The sequence below is a fragment of the Pipistrellus kuhlii genome, unplaced genomic scaffold, assembly GCF_014108245.1.
Source record: "Pipistrellus kuhlii isolate mPipKuh1 unplaced genomic scaffold, mPipKuh1.p scaffold_m20_p_43, whole genome shotgun sequence".
Classification (NCBI taxonomy): domain Eukaryota; kingdom Metazoa; phylum Chordata; class Mammalia; order Chiroptera; family Vespertilionidae; genus Pipistrellus; species Pipistrellus kuhlii.
Genome location: NW_023425544.1, coordinates 2,384,563 through 2,401,639, shown reverse-complemented (window position 1 = coordinate 2,401,639; position 17,077 = coordinate 2,384,563). Strand labels below are relative to the sequence as shown.

General features: G+C 44.0%; 1 protein-coding gene across 14 annotated transcripts in view; it reads left to right on the top strand.

Moving 5' to 3' along the window:
* The window catches only part of MAPKAP1 (MAPK associated protein 1), a 181,271-nt gene that overhangs the window by 119,792 nt on the left and 44,402 nt on the right, over positions 1 to 17,077 (top strand). For 12 of the 14 annotated variants that reach the window (XR_006739881.1, XM_045572087.1, XM_045572086.1 and 9 more), the window contains one exon: positions 5,392 to 5,499. The exons of the other annotated variants lie outside the window; for them this stretch is intronic. Coding sequence is in view for 11 of the 12 variants with exons in the window: in XM_045572087.1 (XP_045428043.1) it covers positions 5,392 to 5,499 (108 nt within the window). In the remaining variant the exon portion in view is untranslated. The remainder of the gene's footprint in view (positions 1 to 5,391; positions 5,500 to 17,077) is intronic. 14 annotated transcript variants of the gene reach the window in all.

The window sequence follows — 17,077 nt, the reverse complement described above, 5'->3', positions numbered from 1 at the left end:
GAAACTGACCTCACAGCTTGTCTTTTTTCAACGGTTTTGGCTGCTGGCTTTTCTTTCCTCCCATGTCAGCTGCCTAAAAATTAAACAAGCGTTTTATAGAAACTACAGTTGGATTTGTCCTAATCTTGTTGTCATAAGTCTGGGTTGTCATAATCTTGATTATAATCAGCAGACATTTATTAAGTACTTGTTATGAACAAGGCACTCTGGTTCGTATGTAATATCGAGTGTAGGCCTGGCGAGCTCTGGGTATGAATCCTCGTTCCACCACTTTCTGTGAGACGTTGCTCGAGTTATCTTAAGACTCTGTGCGTCACAGAACAGAACTCATACTCTTTAATCCTAGGGTGACAGTCAATGAAATGATCTGCATAGGACTTGGCACAAAGTAGGCCCTGATATGTTATGTTACGTGATCTTAGTATTGTTCCAGTCTGATGATGGGAAGTGATGATAGCTGACACTTAAATAGCACTACCTAATGCACCAGACCCTGTTCTAACTGCTTTACAGCTATTAACTCATTGAATCCTCCCAGCCTCTGAGGTGGGGCTCAGCCAGGGCCAGACCAAAGCAATCTGGCCCCAAGTCCATGCCCTTCATCACGCTATATCGCTTCTCATCTCTACCCTGCCTTTACACAACATGGCCTGAAGTTGTCAACCTGAATTCTTCAGGGGGAAATGTAAAATAGTCTTTCTGTGTGAGATAAGTTGCCCACTGTTTGGGCAAGAGTTAGGAGAGAAATGGATCTTTGGAACAGGGAGTTGTCCATTTGGGTTTAGATCTCAAGTCTCGCCCACAGTTTAACCATCAACCTTCCCCGAAGTCAAGACCCATCAGTTGTTTGCTAAGTTCAAAAGTAGGCTTCCAAATTGTTCTTTAGTTTTTGTGGAAGAGCAGAATACCCAAAGCAGATGACAGTCAAAATTTTAGTTACTAACAAGACTGGGCGCACACAGGGATATTTTTAAGGACAGGCGGGAGGTAGGCTTCCTGGTTGGATGGAAAGATAAGACGATTCTGTCCTCACAAGGACCGGGGAAACAGCCATGGCATGGGATATTTAGTATGTGTGGGTTTCATTAAAATAAATTATTTCAGATCATTTTCATTTTAAATTCATAGAAACCAGAAGTTAAGTGATTCAGAACCCAAATGAATCCACAAATCTATAAAAATCTATACTTATGCTATAAACTATGGCCTCTTTATAATTGGCCAGTAATTTATAGTTTTCAAGAGAAAGAAAGGTTCAAAACACATAGGCTTTATAGTCCAAGATCCTTGGCTTTCATTTTTCTGTTTCTACTTCCGACCTTTGTGATCTTGGGCAAGTTACTTCATCCTGCCATCCTTCAGGGACCCAGTCTGACAAAGGGGGATAATAATATCTACTTCTCAGAGTTGCTGTGAGGATTCAGTAAGCTAACATACATAGAATGCTTGGCATACCATGGTCATTCTGCAAATGAGAGTCATCATCATACTAAGCTTCAAGGGGAAAGTTCTAAAGCTACTTTCCAGAAACAAACTAGTTCAATAGAAATATCTGCAACATCCAAGAAACAAGAAAGTAAATGTTGAATGATGGCATTTATGGCTTTGAGAGTGGTGCAGGCACTTGTGTTTAGGGATACAAGACCCTTCTTAGTACTCCCTACCTACCCGGGTTTCTCTCATCCATGTTTCCCAGGCAGCTGCAGGGCCTGGAAGGAAAAGGGTATAAAGGAAACCTGCCTGAATCCACCCTAATGCAGCTACGTGTTGGCTCCCAGCGATCAGGAAAGGGGTGGCTTACTTTAATCCAGCTGTCAGGTAGACAGCTTGAGAAGCCCAACGCCCTGTACACTGCCCTCCAAGTCACAGTAAGCATGCTAGGTTGCAGGATTTTTAAGATTAAAATATCGATCTACATAAACAGTTAATGTCTAATTTGGATTAAATTTTGCATATGAAAGACTCATTGCAGATGTCATGATGTGTGATAATTGTAGTATCCTCAGAAAAATGGCATAGTAAGAAATCAGAGGGCTTGTAAGTATATATGATGTTTAATAAGTTATAAAAGTAGCCTTTATTTAGTATAGGAAATGTGAAAAATACGGAATAATACAGAGAAAGAAAAGCACTCATTTTCCCATTATGACCCACTACTCACGTTTCGGAAATAACCTTTCAGTATTTTCCCCCCTGTGACTTTACATATATTTTTTCATAATTGCAATCCTTCTGCACATATTGTTATAATTCCCTGTTTTCATAAAATGACATATTATAAACATTGATATATATAAAAGCCTAAGCAACCATTCAACTGTTTGACCATTCAACCGATAGCTGTGATGCACACTGACCACCAGGGGGCAGATGCTCTGACCAGTAAATTAGTTTGCTGCTGGAATCTGGCCGATCAGGACTGGGCAAGACGAGCCAGACAAGTCCTGGTAGATCCCAGGAAAATCATGCCCAGCTGGACTGGAAGAAAACCTCGCTAGTGAGAGATTCCTAGCCCCCTCTCCTTTCCCTCCCTAACAGCCACCGCTCACAGCTGGGGCATCCTCACCCTTGAAGCTGGAGAGCTGCTTTCCAAGACACTGGCCTGTTATATGAGCCCTCATCCCCAATAACCTCCCATGGTCCCTCTCCGGCCCTGATTGGCCCTGACCAGCCCCAATCAGGACTGGGCGAGATGGCCCTGATTAGCCCAATCAGGACTGGGCAATATGGGCCAGACACACCAGGAGCCCTCCCACATTCCCACCCCGGTGCCAATCATGCACCAGTTGGGTCCCACATTGCAAGAGGGTGCAGGCCAGGCCGAGAAACCCCACTGGTGAACATATCCATGCACTGGGCCCCTAGTCTATATATATAAAAAAGCCCAACGACTGTTGCAGAAGAATGACCAGTCACTATGATGCACATTGACCACCAGGGGGCAGATGCTCAGTGTAGAAGCAGTTCCCTGGTGGTCAGTGTGCTCCCACAGTGGGAGCATTGCTAGCCAGAAGCCGGGCTCACAGCTGGCAAGTGCAAGGGTGGTGGCGGGAGCCTTTCTGCCTCCACGGCAGTGCTGAGTAGGCAGGTAGGCGGCCAGGAGTGAGCAGGGGGGCAGTAAAGAGCAAGTAGGCAGGCAGTTAAGAGTGAGGGGGTACCCGATTGCGAAAGGATGTCTGACTGCTGGTTTAGGGCTTAAACCGGCAGTTGGACATCCCCTGAGGAGTCCCAGATTGTGAGAGGGCGCAGGCCAGGCTGAGGGACACCCCTCCGGCCCCGCCTTATCCCCCAGCCCCCATGCATGAATTTTGTGCATCAGGCCTCTGGTGTTTTATAAGATTAAATATTTTTGCAACATTACCATTAATATCTTCATGGTACTTCACAATATTTTGTTTAACCAGGTATTTCACAGTATTTTATTACATCTCGGTTGTTCCTGATCATGAAATAATGATTGATTATAGCTAAACTTTGTACCCAGATATCACTGTAAATTCACAGAAGTGGATGTCAGTGCCTCGCACACAGTATTGCTGGGAGTTATTGGGGAGCAGCTCTCCAGCTTCAGGGGTGAGGGGGCGTAGGAATCTCTCACCAGCGAGGTTTTCTTCAAGTCCAGCTGGGCATGGTTTTCCTGGGATTATTTCCACCAGCGAATGTGAAGGCTGCAGCGACCAGCAGCAGGTGTGCCTGGTGATTGACAGGCATTATCATAGACAGGAGACAGGTAGCAGATACCATGAATTACCTGAACTTCCACACCTTTATTTAATCTTTTTGAAATTAAATTGAACTATGAGTAAGGTGGCAATGGGTACATTCTTGAGCTAATATAGTGTATGAGAGTTTATAAGAATGGTGTAGACTTCTGAGCATGTACTTGCTTAAGTACATAGTTATGTGTGTTTTGAGCATTGTTTACTTTATAAAGGTCTAAAAGCTGTAAGTTTTGTTAAAAAAAATGAATGTATGTAAGAACTCTGAGAACTGGCAGAGTGCTGATGAAATTAAGTTAGAGAACAGTTCAAATGTACGGGGAAACTATATGCTGCAGGTGAGCACAGAATATGGGAGAGGAGAATGGCTGAGAGGAGTGAGGTGCGTCGCCTGAGAAAGGAGGAATACTGGCTAAGAGACAACAGCTGAAGAACAGCCTAAAAATATGTGATCTGCCTAGGAGGCCTCTGCTGCTCCCCTCCTGTCTCTCTCCTCTCCTGTCTGCGCCTTCCATGGCCCAGACAGTGAGGTGTCTTACGCCTCCTGTCTTTTCAATGCCCGTCAGCAACAGGGAGCAGTCTTCTGACTCTGATCATTGGACCCGTTAGGTGGTATCTGAGAAGAAGAAGATTGTCATTTGGCTTGACAAAGACTTCCATCAGTAAATGTATAAAACGCCCCAGCGTTTCATTAAAATCTGCCAGAACCCCCTGTGCTAGGATTCTAGATTTCCAGAATTATTAAACCTTTATCTTTGTGTTCTCACAAATGTTTCAGCAAAAAAAACATGAATCAGCATCCATTGTCCTTCTATCACGGTAACCCAGAAACCTGAATTTTGTTTTGTTTTTAAAAAACAAAACAAACAAAAAAAAACACCTGAATTTTGTTTTGTTTTTTAAAAAAAAGGAATTGGGCCGAAACCGGTTTGGCTCAGTGGGTAGAGCATCGGTCTGCGGACTGAAGGGTCCCAGGTTCGATTCTGGTCAGGGGCATGTACATTGGTTGTGGGCACATCCCCGGTAGGGGGTGTGCAAGAGGCAGCTGGTCGATGTCTCTCTCTCATCGATGTTTCTAGCTCTTTATATCTCTCCCTTCCTCTCTGTAAAAAATCAATAAAATATATTTAATAAAAAAACGGAATTTGGAGGCTGTTACCATATTAGAGTTCTAAACATACCTTATTCCTGCTTATAATTGCTTATTCATTCTTATTTAATGATTATGTATAAATACTTTTTTGTAGGATGAGTATTTTTTCTTACTTAGAGTACTTACTTCCTTAGGGCGCATCATCTCTGTTGTTCATAGTAAGCCTTTACGGTGGTAAGCTCTCCTTATTAGGAAACAGGCTCAGAAAAAGGTAGGTTAACTGCTCACATCTGAGAAACCGTGTAGCTGTGTTGTGATTCCAGGTCAGACTGCCTCAAAAACCATCTACCTCTCACCTGGGGGAGAACTGAGTGGAAACAGACCGGGTGATAGCACAGACAAGTGTGTGAAACCTTGTGCGAAAAATACCCAACCTTTCCATCTTGGATAGCCAGACCCTCAAGACAGACGTCAGCGTTTTCCCAATGCTTTAACAGCTTTGTGCCAGTATGCGGTGCTTTTCCATGTTAAACTCGCTGTTTCAGACTTCCTCCCCCCTCCTGCCCCTTTATCTTCCAGGCCCTCAGTACCGCCTGGAGAAGCAGAGTGAGCCCAATGTCCCCGTGGACCTGGACAGCACCTTGGAGAGCCAGAGCGTGTGGGAGTTCTGCCTGGTCCGCGAAAACAGTACGTTGGCCTCCTTGCTCCGTGCTTGTTTAGTCCGCTCAGACACGCTTACAAGTCATGTGTTGGGGACCCTGGTCCGGTTTCCCTAGGCAGATTTCACGTAACTGTTTTTCAAGGCAGACTTCAGCCTTCCTGCCAAAGTGTATCCCAAAATGAAATGATTGATTTCAGGCTTTTTTTTGCAGGGGGGGGGGGGGTATTTAAAAGTCTGCATTCTGTTTAGCTCTCTGTGATTTATATGTTTTTTATTAAACTGTATCTTCCTAAATTAGGATCAGTCCTGGAAAACAGCTCAGAAATTGGAGGCCTTTTCTGAGGCGAAGGCTATTCTGTGTATAAGCAACTGGCCCTGCTACCAGCGCTGTTTAAACAGACATCACGGTTTAGAAAATTCTGACCATATGCGTATTTTAGCAAGAGGCAGTGTGTACCCAGACAACTTTACTGGCTAGTTTTACCAAACATTTAAGGAAAAAATTAGTCCAGTCTTATATCAGCTGTTCAAAAGAGTAGAAAAAGAGGTTACACTCTCCAATTCATTTTAAGAGGCTGTAATAATTTTACCAAACCCTAATAAAGACCATACAAGACAAAATATTTTCAAACCAATCTTATATAAATGCAGATATCCTAAACAAAATATTAACAAACTGAATTCGGTTTATATTACAACTAGAGGCCTGAAGCACGAAGATTTGTGCAAGAACGGGCCTTCCTTCCCCTGGCTGCCGGCACTGCCTCTGCTCCGGCTGGAGCTGCCTTTCCGCCTTCCCACACTGCCCAGGCCCGGAGCAGCTGGGATGGTGCAGAATGCCCCGCCCCTGGCCGCTCAGCACCTGCGTATGCAAATTAACCCACCATCTTTGTTGGGGTAATTTGCATACCCACTCCTGATTGGCTGGTGGGTATTGCAAAGGTATGGCCAATTAGCATGTTACTCTTTTATTATGTAGATAATGTAACATTCCCAAGTTGGTTTTATTCTAGGAGTACAAGGTTTAGTTTAGCAATAAAAAAAAAAAGTCCCAGTCAGTATAATTTGCCACAGTAACAGAATAAAAGGAGAACAGCCATCTCAGGAGATGTGGAATACTCTTTAATCATTGTAAGTTGTGTTTACCAAGAGCTTTCATCACGAGAAAAATAACTTTGATGTAATATTAAAAGGGAACATTGTCAAGGTTACAAAATAACACAGCTAGACTAATCTCAACTATGTAAAATAAAAACAAACAAACCAAAAACATAGAAGAAAAATTGGAAGGAAAATGCCAAAATATTAATAGTAGTTGTCTCTGGTTAGCAAGATTCTGGATAATTCATTTTTTATCCTTTTATACTTTCCAGAGTTTCTAAAATAAGCATGCATGACTTTCTAAGAAGAAAGAGAAAGCAAGTAATAAGGGCAAGTTCACATAGATACCAATTACACCATGAGAGCGCCTCCTGGTTTCATAATCCTTTGGACTGATCACACCCAAGGAAGAACTATAACAACACGTTCCTTTGTATCTTGCTTATCTGATTTTCTTACCTGATATAAATGGGTAATCCCTCCCTTCCTGTCATTTTCTTTCATTCTTTAAAGAATATCTTTCTCCCTCTCTCCTCCTCCTCCTCCTCCTCCTCCTCCTCCTCCTCCTCCTCCTCCTCCCCCCCCCGCTCCTCCTCCTCCCCCGCTCCTCCTCCTCCTCCTCCTCCTCCTCCTCCTCCTCCTCCTCCTTCTTCTTCTTCTTCTTCTTCTTCTTCTTCTTTTTTCTCTCTCTCTCTCTCTCTCTCTCTCTCTCTCTCTCTCTCTCTCTCTCTCTTTCTCTCTCTCTCCCCCCTCACCCAAAGATATGGTGGTTTTTTTTAATCTGTTTTAGAGAGAGAGGAAGGGTGAGGGGAAAACAGAGAGAGAGAGAGAAAAAAAAAGAGAGAGAGAGAGACAGAGAGAAACATCAGTGTGAGAGAAAAGAAAAACATCTATCAGTTTCCTCCCATACACACCAAGGTGGGGGATCGAACCCAAAACCTAGACACATATGTGCCTTCACTGGGATTCAAGCCCACAACCTTTTGGTCTATGACCGTGGTTGGCAAACTGTGGTCTCGAGCCACATGCGGCTCTTTGGCCCCTTGAGTGTGGCTCTTCCACAAAATACCACGGCCTGGGCAAGTCTGTTTGGAAGAAATGGTGTTAGAAGAAGTTTTTAAATTTAAAAAATTTGGCTCTCTCTCTGCCGGGACCGGTTTGGCTCAATGAATAGAGAGTCGGCTTGGGGACTAAAGGGTCCTGGGTTCAATTCCGGTCAAGGGCATGTACCTTGGTTGCGGGCACATCCCCAGTAGGGGGTGTGCAAGAGGCAGTTGATTGATGACTCTCTCTCATCGATGTTTCTAACTCTCTATCTACCTTCCTCTCTGTACAAAATCAATAAAATATATATAAAAAAAAATTTGGCTCTCAAAAGAAATTTCAATCATTGTACTGTTGATATTTGGCTCTGTTGACTAATGAGTTTGCCAACCACTGCCCTAAACAATATAGTATAACTATTTACATAGCATTTATATTGTATTAGGTATTATAAGTAATCTGGAGTTGATTTAAAGTTTATAGCAAGGATGTGCAAAGGCTATATGCAAATGCTACACCATTTTATGTAAGTGACTTTAGCATCCACATATTTTGGTTTCCACTGGGAGTCCTGAAGCCAATCCCACACAGTTACCAAGAAACAGCAAAAATATATACATACACATTTGTATTCCTCCCTTTTAAAAAACAAAAGACTGTTATCAGTGTTCTCCATTTTTATTTTATCAGTTTGACAAATATTGTAGAGATTATTCCCCATTAATCCGCATATTATTTCACCTCTTTTTTTAGCTGTTGCATAGTATTCCACAATATACTGTGACTCCAAATTAGTCTTTGTTTCTTTGTTTTTAAGATGAGGCCCACCTTTCTTATACGAGGAAACAGCAGCTGGGTGGCGGATAGAGTTTTGACATCTGGGCTCTTGTCCTTACTGTCCTTCTAAGCATGAGCTCAGGCTTAAGTGACTTGCATGACATCTGTGAGCTTTGGCATCCCCATCTTAAAGGATTGGCAAGAAATTCCAGTTCTTACACTCTGACTTAAGATCGTTGTGGTAGTGAAAGAAGACTTTACCAGCATTTACAAAGGGCACAAGGCAGTGAATGGTTTGGAATTAATAGAATACTATAACTAGTCTTTGTAAAATGGAAGTAAATTATAAAAGCAGTTCATTCTTCCTATAGAAAAAGTTTTTGAATTTAAAAAAAATTTAAATAGCAATCTCAATCAAGAGCCAAGTATTGTTTTCTAGTAGCTACCTATGAAAAAGTTAGATTGAGGTTTTAAAATTTTTTTAAAAGCAAATTTTTAAATCTTCTGTTGGTCTCTTCTATCAGGACAGGTTTGCTATCCTTAAAGCAAATTTGGAAGTGGATTAAATTATGAGCATCTGTTATGCAGTATTTAAGAAAATGATATCAAAACAGACAGTTCACGTGCTGCCCCTGACACTTACCTGGTACAGCTTAACTTTTCTATCTGCCCTCATAAGGTTATTATGAAGATTCAGTGAGTTTTAATAATCATAAAGCTCTTAGAATGCTGCCTGGCTCATATAAACACTCAATAAATGTTAACTGTGATGAATAAATGGTGAAAGTACAGCATTAGGAAGGAAGGAAGGAAGGAAGGAAGGAAGGAAGGAAGGAAGGAAGGAAGGAAGGAAGGAAAGGAAGGAAGGAAGGGAGAAAAGAAAAGAAAGAAAGAAAGAAGGAAGGAAGGAAGGAAGGAAGGAAGGAAGGAAGGAAGGAAGGAAGGAAGGAAGGACGGACAGCATATCTGTGGCTGACAGCAGAGAGGTCTAGAATCGGAACTGTCAGGGCCCTGAAGGAGTTGTGTGATGGGGAGAGGGAGAGAGGGTGGTGAACGTGACAAGTCTGTGAATCTGTCACAGGACCAGAGAACTTAGGAGCAGGTGCTTTCCAGCCAGTGTGCTTTCGTGTTCTAGAAGAGATGTGCACTTTGTAAGTAAAACCGTTTGATTGGGGAGTCTGCCATGGAGTGGCTGTATATAGCCTTTCCGGTTTTATTCTGAGAAGGAATGGGGCTTCACTTTTTATATCAATGACATCAAAAGATGTTTTTTTAATTATTTATTCAGGCCTTCTATTGTAAGGAATTGTCCTAGACATCCTTAAAAAGGGCTCTCTTGTAATTTTCACAACCATCCTATAAGATGTTATTCTAACTAGAGAGAGAGGTTGTGGCTTGCCCATAGTTAGCTTGCTGATAAATGATAGAACCAGAATTCTAAGTCAGCTGTCTGATTTTAAAGCCCACCCTGAGACTGTTGACAAAACAACCACCTTTTCAACCCTGAGGATGGTGATGACAGTTGTCTTTACACTCTATGGGGGACGAAGCTTGCAAATGAAGCTGATACGACAAGAGTTTCTGCCTAGAGACTGAGAGTTAACATTTGTACTTGGATCTTGGCCTAAATAAGAAAATGACAAGCCAGAGTCCTAAGCTTTCCAGTTGGATTCTTGTCTGATAATCTACTACATCCTTCAGCCAACTGTCTGCTGCAAGCTGGAACTAGACCAGAAGGAAGCAGGAGTACATTATGGAGAAGATGTGATGTAGGACGACTGCCATTCTTGTCCAAACAGCTGTGTGAATCCTGGCACCAAACTGAGCCTCAGTTGCGTTTTCTGCCAGATGTTGCCAGTGACCTTTTCTCTTACCCACTAATCATGTGTGGGTAACCCCTTCAGGTCCTTAGAAGAAAGATGCAGCATGAACCAACTTGTTCTTTCCGCAGCTTTAAGAGAGACACTTGGGACTAAAATAGGCCTGAAATTCCACTGGCTTTATGGAATTCCAACAAAATGTCAGACAGTGTCTTTCCTGTCTTACACTCAGAAGCCTGTCCTTACAGCAGTTCAGCATCATGCTTAAAAAGCCCAGCCTTTAGAATCAGGCAGACCTGGGTGAACCACTGCAGCCTCTGACATTGGGCAAATCACATCCTCTCTGAGCCTGAGTTTCTGGTGTAAAAGGAGGTGGTTGAATCATTTTCACAGTTTGTGGGGGGGTTTTGAGATCTAAATAAGATACCAGTGGTCTCCTTATAACAACCTTTTAGGCCAGGGTGGTCATCATCTATAATTTATAGAGGGGCGATTTGCTTATCATCACATGAATTATCATTGGGGGCCTGGGAAACCATGTCTTCTGTCCATTAGTAAGGAGCAAGGTTTCCCAGCCCCACATCAGGCACCCATCCCAGGGTCCCAGAGCTGGGAAGAGAAGTCCCTGTAACTATGGGTTATAAAAACCAGCAGGGATTGTGGCTGAGAGACACAGAGGCTGCCGGACACCCAGGCACACTAATGTGCTCAGACTCCATTCCGCTGAGCTCCAGCACCGGGTGGCTCTCAGGACCCCAGATACATACAGGGAGGAATTGCATTACCTGGCGTTGGGCAGGAGCTCAGGGGCAGCTTTCTCCCAGACAGGGCTGCTCACAGCGGTCAGTGTTCCTGTGCTTGGACCTTCCACACAAATGAAAGAAATGGAAGCAAGCAAACTACTGGATATAGAGTTCAAAACCATGCTTATAAGGTTACTCAGTGATCTTCATGAGACTTTCAAGGATCATAGTGAGAATGTCAGAAACATGAAAAAAGGTCCAGTCAGAAATTACACACACACTAACTGAAATAAAGAGCAATTTACAAAGTCAACAGTAGAGTAGAGGATTCTGAGAATCAAGTCAATGATGTAGAATATAAGGAAGAAGACAACACCCAATTAAAAGAAAAAATAACCCAAAAATATTAAAATAGTGTAAGGAGCCTCTGGGACAACTTGAATGCATCATTTTTGCATTCTGGGGGTACCAGAAGGAGATGAAAGAGAGCAACAAGATATTGAAAACCTATTTGAAGAAATAATGACAGAAAACTTCCCCTACCTGCTGAAAAAAAATAATAAACTTACAAAGTCCAGGAATCACAGAGAGTCCGAAACAAGAGGAACCCAAAGAGGGACACACCAAGATGCATCATAATTAAAATGCCCTGGATTAAAGACAAAGAGAGAATCTTAAAAGCAGCAAGAGAAAAGCAGTTACTTACAAGAGAGTACCCATACAATTGTCAGCTGATTTCTCAACAGAAAGTTTGTAGGCCAGAAGAGAGTGACAAGAAATACTCAGAGTGATGAATAGTAAGGACCTACATCCAAGATTACTCAGCGAAGATCTCATTTAGAATTGAAGGTCAGATAAAGAGCTTCACAAACAAGAAAAAAACTAAAGGAGTATATCACTGCCAAACCAGTATTATATGAAATGCTGAAGGGTATTATTGAATAAAAAAGAAGAAGAGATAAAAATATGAACAATAAAACGGCAACAAATAACATATCTAACAACAATCAAATTTAAAAATCAAAATAAATGAACAATAAATCTAATGAACAAAATAAACTGGTGTATAAGTCAGAATCAGAGGCATGGAAACATGGAACATACTGGCGAATCTGAGAGGGAATTGGGGGAGGAGGAGTGGGAAGAGACTAACCAGAGATCTTACCTATGGACATAGACAGTGAGGTGGTGAAGGCCTGGGGTGGGGCGGGAACTGGGTGGAGGGGGGCTGTGGAGGATAAAAAGGGGGGACATCTGTAATACTCTCAAGATTTTAAAAATAAATAGTGTAGTAACAGAAAGCATATAGGTGAGTACAATACACAACTCAAGAATTGGCCATTCCTAGTGTCCTGTGTGCCTGAGACACAAGGCCAGCACCGTGCTCAGAAACACCACAGCTAGTCTGCTCATGTGTGTGCTGGCCTTTTCCCTCATTATTCCTGCTTTCCCTCTGGCCTCTGAGACTTCCCACAGGCCCCTTTGGGCAGTGGCCAGCATGGGGGATAGATGATACCCAGGCAAAAGCCAGTGCTGACCTGCTACTATCATAGAAGCCAGTGTGCCCCGTCCACACCTACTTCTCCAGCAATGAGGGTCTGAATTGTGCCATGTGGGCTGAAAAATTCCACAGGAATTGCTTTTTTCACTCTCTCCCTTCCTTGAAAGACCCCCCCCCCTTTTCATTTTATCATTAGGTAGTAATTAGTATTCAAGGGAAATTGGTCTTAATATATTAAAATTGGTTAAGTGCATTTAGACCTGTACCACAGCCAATGTCTTATTGGAAAATGTAATTGGGGACTCTGTGTATGTAATTAATTGAATTACAATTAAGAACTTTCATTAAGCGATACACTGGTACATTAGAGCGGTAAGGAAACATGTTTGACGACCCACAAACCCCGAATGGGCTCTAAGTGAGGGCACGGGGATTTGTATCCCGCTGGTCGGCGCCTGGCCCCGGACTCTGCCTGCAGCCCCTGGCTAATGGTTTGGTGATGCATCGGGGACATTTCAGCCGTGACTTCCCTGATCGGGGAGGGTTCCTCCAGCGTGTGTGCCCTCATCCCTGCCCCCAGAGTCAGGGGAGCGGTGCCTCCGTGTTGATGAGATGTAACAGTTCTCAGATATTTTGTCGTTGCAAACAAATATTGTATTTTGACTTGCGAATGATCAAAAGTGCCCAGGCTCCTTAGAGGACCCCATTGCTCTTCCTGCGTTTTGAACAGTAGCACAAGCATAGCTGGGGAAGAGGGAGTGATGGGGATTCTGTCATCAACCTAAATTCCAAGCAAACCTGCAGTGAATCCGTGGTGCAGACCCCGAACGGTCATCCATCATCCTCTAACGGGTGGTCGGCTTCACTCTGGGCACACATTTGTTCATTGATGGCATCCTCCCCTGGGCCGGCCACCGAGCTGGGCGCGGCAGAGGAGCCCCGCGTCATGAAGCCGCAGTGGTGAAAAGTGCAGTGAAGGGGGCATGGCAGGGGCCGGAGCAGGTGAGAGCAGGGGGAGAAAACTTCCTCGAGGAAGCACACAAAGGAGGTGGTCAGATAATGAGTGAGGGGAGAGTGGTCCAGGTCAAGCGGCTGCTCGGAATGAATGAACGGAGCGGAGTGAAATGAGCAAGGGAGGGGGTGCTGAGAAGAGAGGCTGAGGGATGGCAGGGCCTAGAATCAGAGCCTGCAGGCCCCCCCTCCATGATCTGGTCTTGGTAGAAATTCCGCAGACCCGGACGTTTCTTCCTGATCCGCTCATAAAGCAGGATTGCCCTGATTTATTGAGGGGCTGCAGTCTCCCTGAGGAAAGGCTCTAACTCCGAGTGTTTAATCAATTAGGCGCTGGCAGCGGGGATCTCCACCCTGGTCTCAGCCTGGCAGATTCAGTGAAGGGCGTATCCCGCCGTGTGGGCCTGATGGCTTTGCGGAGATTACGTGTGCGTGTTTCTGCTCGTGTTAAAGTATGTCACCTATTGATTAGTTTTTAGAGGCCAGCAAAGATGACTGGTAGCCACAGGGAAGTGTTTAATAGAAGAGAAGTTTGGGGCTTATAGGGCTTTGGGGACTTAAAAGGCCTTTGGAAGAAGAAGGGGGGGAAAAAGTGATGGATGTAGAAGCTAAGGGAGAATTTTTCTCCATGGCTTGTGCATCCTGCTTTGGGTCTTACAGGAGAGAGGATTCGCTTCTATGCCTGGTTCTTTGTTCTGGCGAGACCAGCCATGACTGTGTTCTCCTTGGATCCTTTTGTCACCCATGGGTTTGTGCATTCCCAGCCCAAACACGTGTACCCAAGGGGTGGTGTGGTTAAGGGCACATTTTTGGAATTAGACCGACCTGGGTACAGTTCCTCGTTCCAGCTTATACTAGTTCCATGGCTATACTAGCAGGATGACATTCTGTAGACTAATAGGGGCTTTATTTTCCTCACCTAGAAAAGAGAGATAATATTCGACTTAAAGGGGCTTGAGAAAATTAAATGAGTATTAAGGCTAAGCGCTGTGTCTGGCACATAAACCCTCAGAAATGTTAACCGCTCTGACAGTTGTTGCGCTGGGATCCCAGTCTGGTAAGGCGCCTGAATGGAAAGCCAGGGATAGTGTGTTAGGTTCCACGTAAATACAGGGATGGCCTACAGACTCAGGTAGTGTTACGCTTAACCTGTGTTGCAGCGAACTTCGTGCATGCCACGGCAGCATTTAATGAACATGTGCTGTGTGCTCTGCAGGATAGCATGCTTCTGCCCTCAAAGGAACTCGCTGTTCAGGGGAGGAGTACAGATGCTTAGTATGTAAGAGACTTACAATAAGAGCCTTCAGGGCTGCGGGGTTTCAGGAGAGAGGTCATGGGAGATTCTAGACTCTACCTTGAAGTTTATAAATATTAAAGAATGGAAAGGCCATTCTGGCCAGATGGTATAACCCAAGCAAAGTCCAGTTTGGCTGAAGTAGGGATTTTTCTGTGTGAGGAGTAGCAATAGGGCTTCATGACAGACAGAGTTAAGATTAGTCTTCATCTGGCCACTTACTCCCTCAGGATTTACTCTGCACCCGCCTGAGAGGGACATGCCTCTCCCTCGGAAGAGCTTCTCACCTGCACTCCCCACCACGCTTTGCTCCAGCCAAAGGCAAGCTCTTGCTGTCCCTCTGTATATGCTCACGCTTTGTGGGCTTCATGCCTTTCCCACACTATTCCTCTGCGGATTGTCTGTTCCCTTCCTGTCATCCGGGGACCCTGCCACCCTCCTGTGTTCCTAACGCCCAGGCCAGGCAGCAGCACCGTCTGGCTGCAGGGAGTGTGCAGGTGAAGATGGAACAAGGCCATCGATCTTCAGGTTGAGTTACGAGTTGCCATCGATCTTTCTGGAGAAGGAAGATTGAAGTTGCTCTAACTTATAACTGGATTAGCGCTTTGGTCTTAGCCTAAGACTCCTTGAACCAACCATAAAATGAAGTTTAAAGTCCCATGTAGTTTGTATTTCTGAATACAAAACACCTGCCAGTAGCATGTAGTAAGTTCTCTGAGCTTTGATTTAACAAGGAGTGCCTGTTCGTCTGAGAGTCATGTGTACCCATGTTTCTCTCAGTTCCAATAAAAATACTGTTTTAAACTATAAAACAGTGTTAGTTAGAATTAGTCTTGATCACCTGACAGCAGGTTGTTACACTTAGAATGTGTGTAGAAGCTTTCTGTCTGTGCTTGTTGTCAGGTATGTAACACAGATACACAGCTGTACCTCCACGTTTATGTCTCATCATGGCTGACATAAAAGTTTAAATATCTATAAATTCATTTAAAAGCAATAATAAATTTATTATGTGTTACCATAAATTTTTATGAAAAAAAATACTTGTTTTAAATTTTTAATGAGAAGATTAGGACTGTTTTTTTTTTTTGTTTGTTTTCTTTCCCTGAGAGCATTTATTTTTGTTTCATCAGAAAGATAAATTATTGACTAACCACCTGAAACAGTGGGCACTGTTGTATATTTTTGCAAATTTCTGAAATGTCTGACTTTATGGAAGGCACCTGGATTTGCATATCTACTCTCTTTTTTTATTTTGAGAGAGAGAGGGAGAGGGGGTGAGAGAGAGAGAGAGAGAAGGAGATCAATGGGAGAGAGCTGCATCGACACCTAGGTATGTGTCCTGACTGGGAATTGAACCTGCAACCTTCTGGTGCATGGGACAGTGCTCCAATCAACTGAGCCACACCAGCCAGGGCTGCGGATCTGCTTCTGCACTCAGTCTATTACAGTACATTGTTTCAGTTGAAGTATATGAAGAAAATTTGGCCTAACACAGGTACATTGTTGGGAAGGGGAGAAGTATTTCAATAGCCTTTTCAGATAACAGGGGCTATTAATTTTCATTACGATACCCAGACTCGAATGATACTTTCTTAAAGGTTAGTTGCAATGTGGACTCAGAACCTTGTCAATGAACTTGTTATTGCTCTGTGCACTTGTAAGGGAATAGGCATGAAAAGGCCAAGTACTGTCTTATTGTTATTATGATGAAAATAGTATTAATATTTTGGACCCCTGGTGGGTTCTTAGGGACCTCCCTCCCCCTTTCCCGTGAGGCCTGGACTACTCTCCAGAACCGCTGGTTGAGAGTTTACAGTTCCCCAGTCTCTCTCCTGCTGCTTCCTGTAGGAATGTGGTGAGATGGGAGGCGAAGGGGAGGACAGAGACGGAACATGGTGGACCCCAGAGTCCAATAGGTCCGTCCCAGCTCTGCCTCTGCCTCTGCCCGCCAGAGAATGTTGGGCAAGGCTTTGACCCACTCTTGACCCTTAGTGTCAGAGTTAAGATTTAAACCTACATCTCTGAACTCTGTGTCTCGTTCTTTCCAGTGTTATTGAGCCCCAAGGCCACTTCCCAGCCATTGGCTGTCTCTCTCTCAGCACCTCTTTCTGGCTGCGAGCCCTAGACTTCCCCTGCCACCTCCTTCACCTCATCTCTGCTTTCCTTTGTCCTGTCCTGCCCTGGTCCGGCTTTGCCATTCGAAGCAGTGCCATTGCCTGTTTCCTCCTTGCTAATTCCTTACTCTGAGAGCTGAGCTTCTTCGCCTTGGGTTTCTGCTGTCCCTTGCACCATTCCACGTTGTGAACGGAC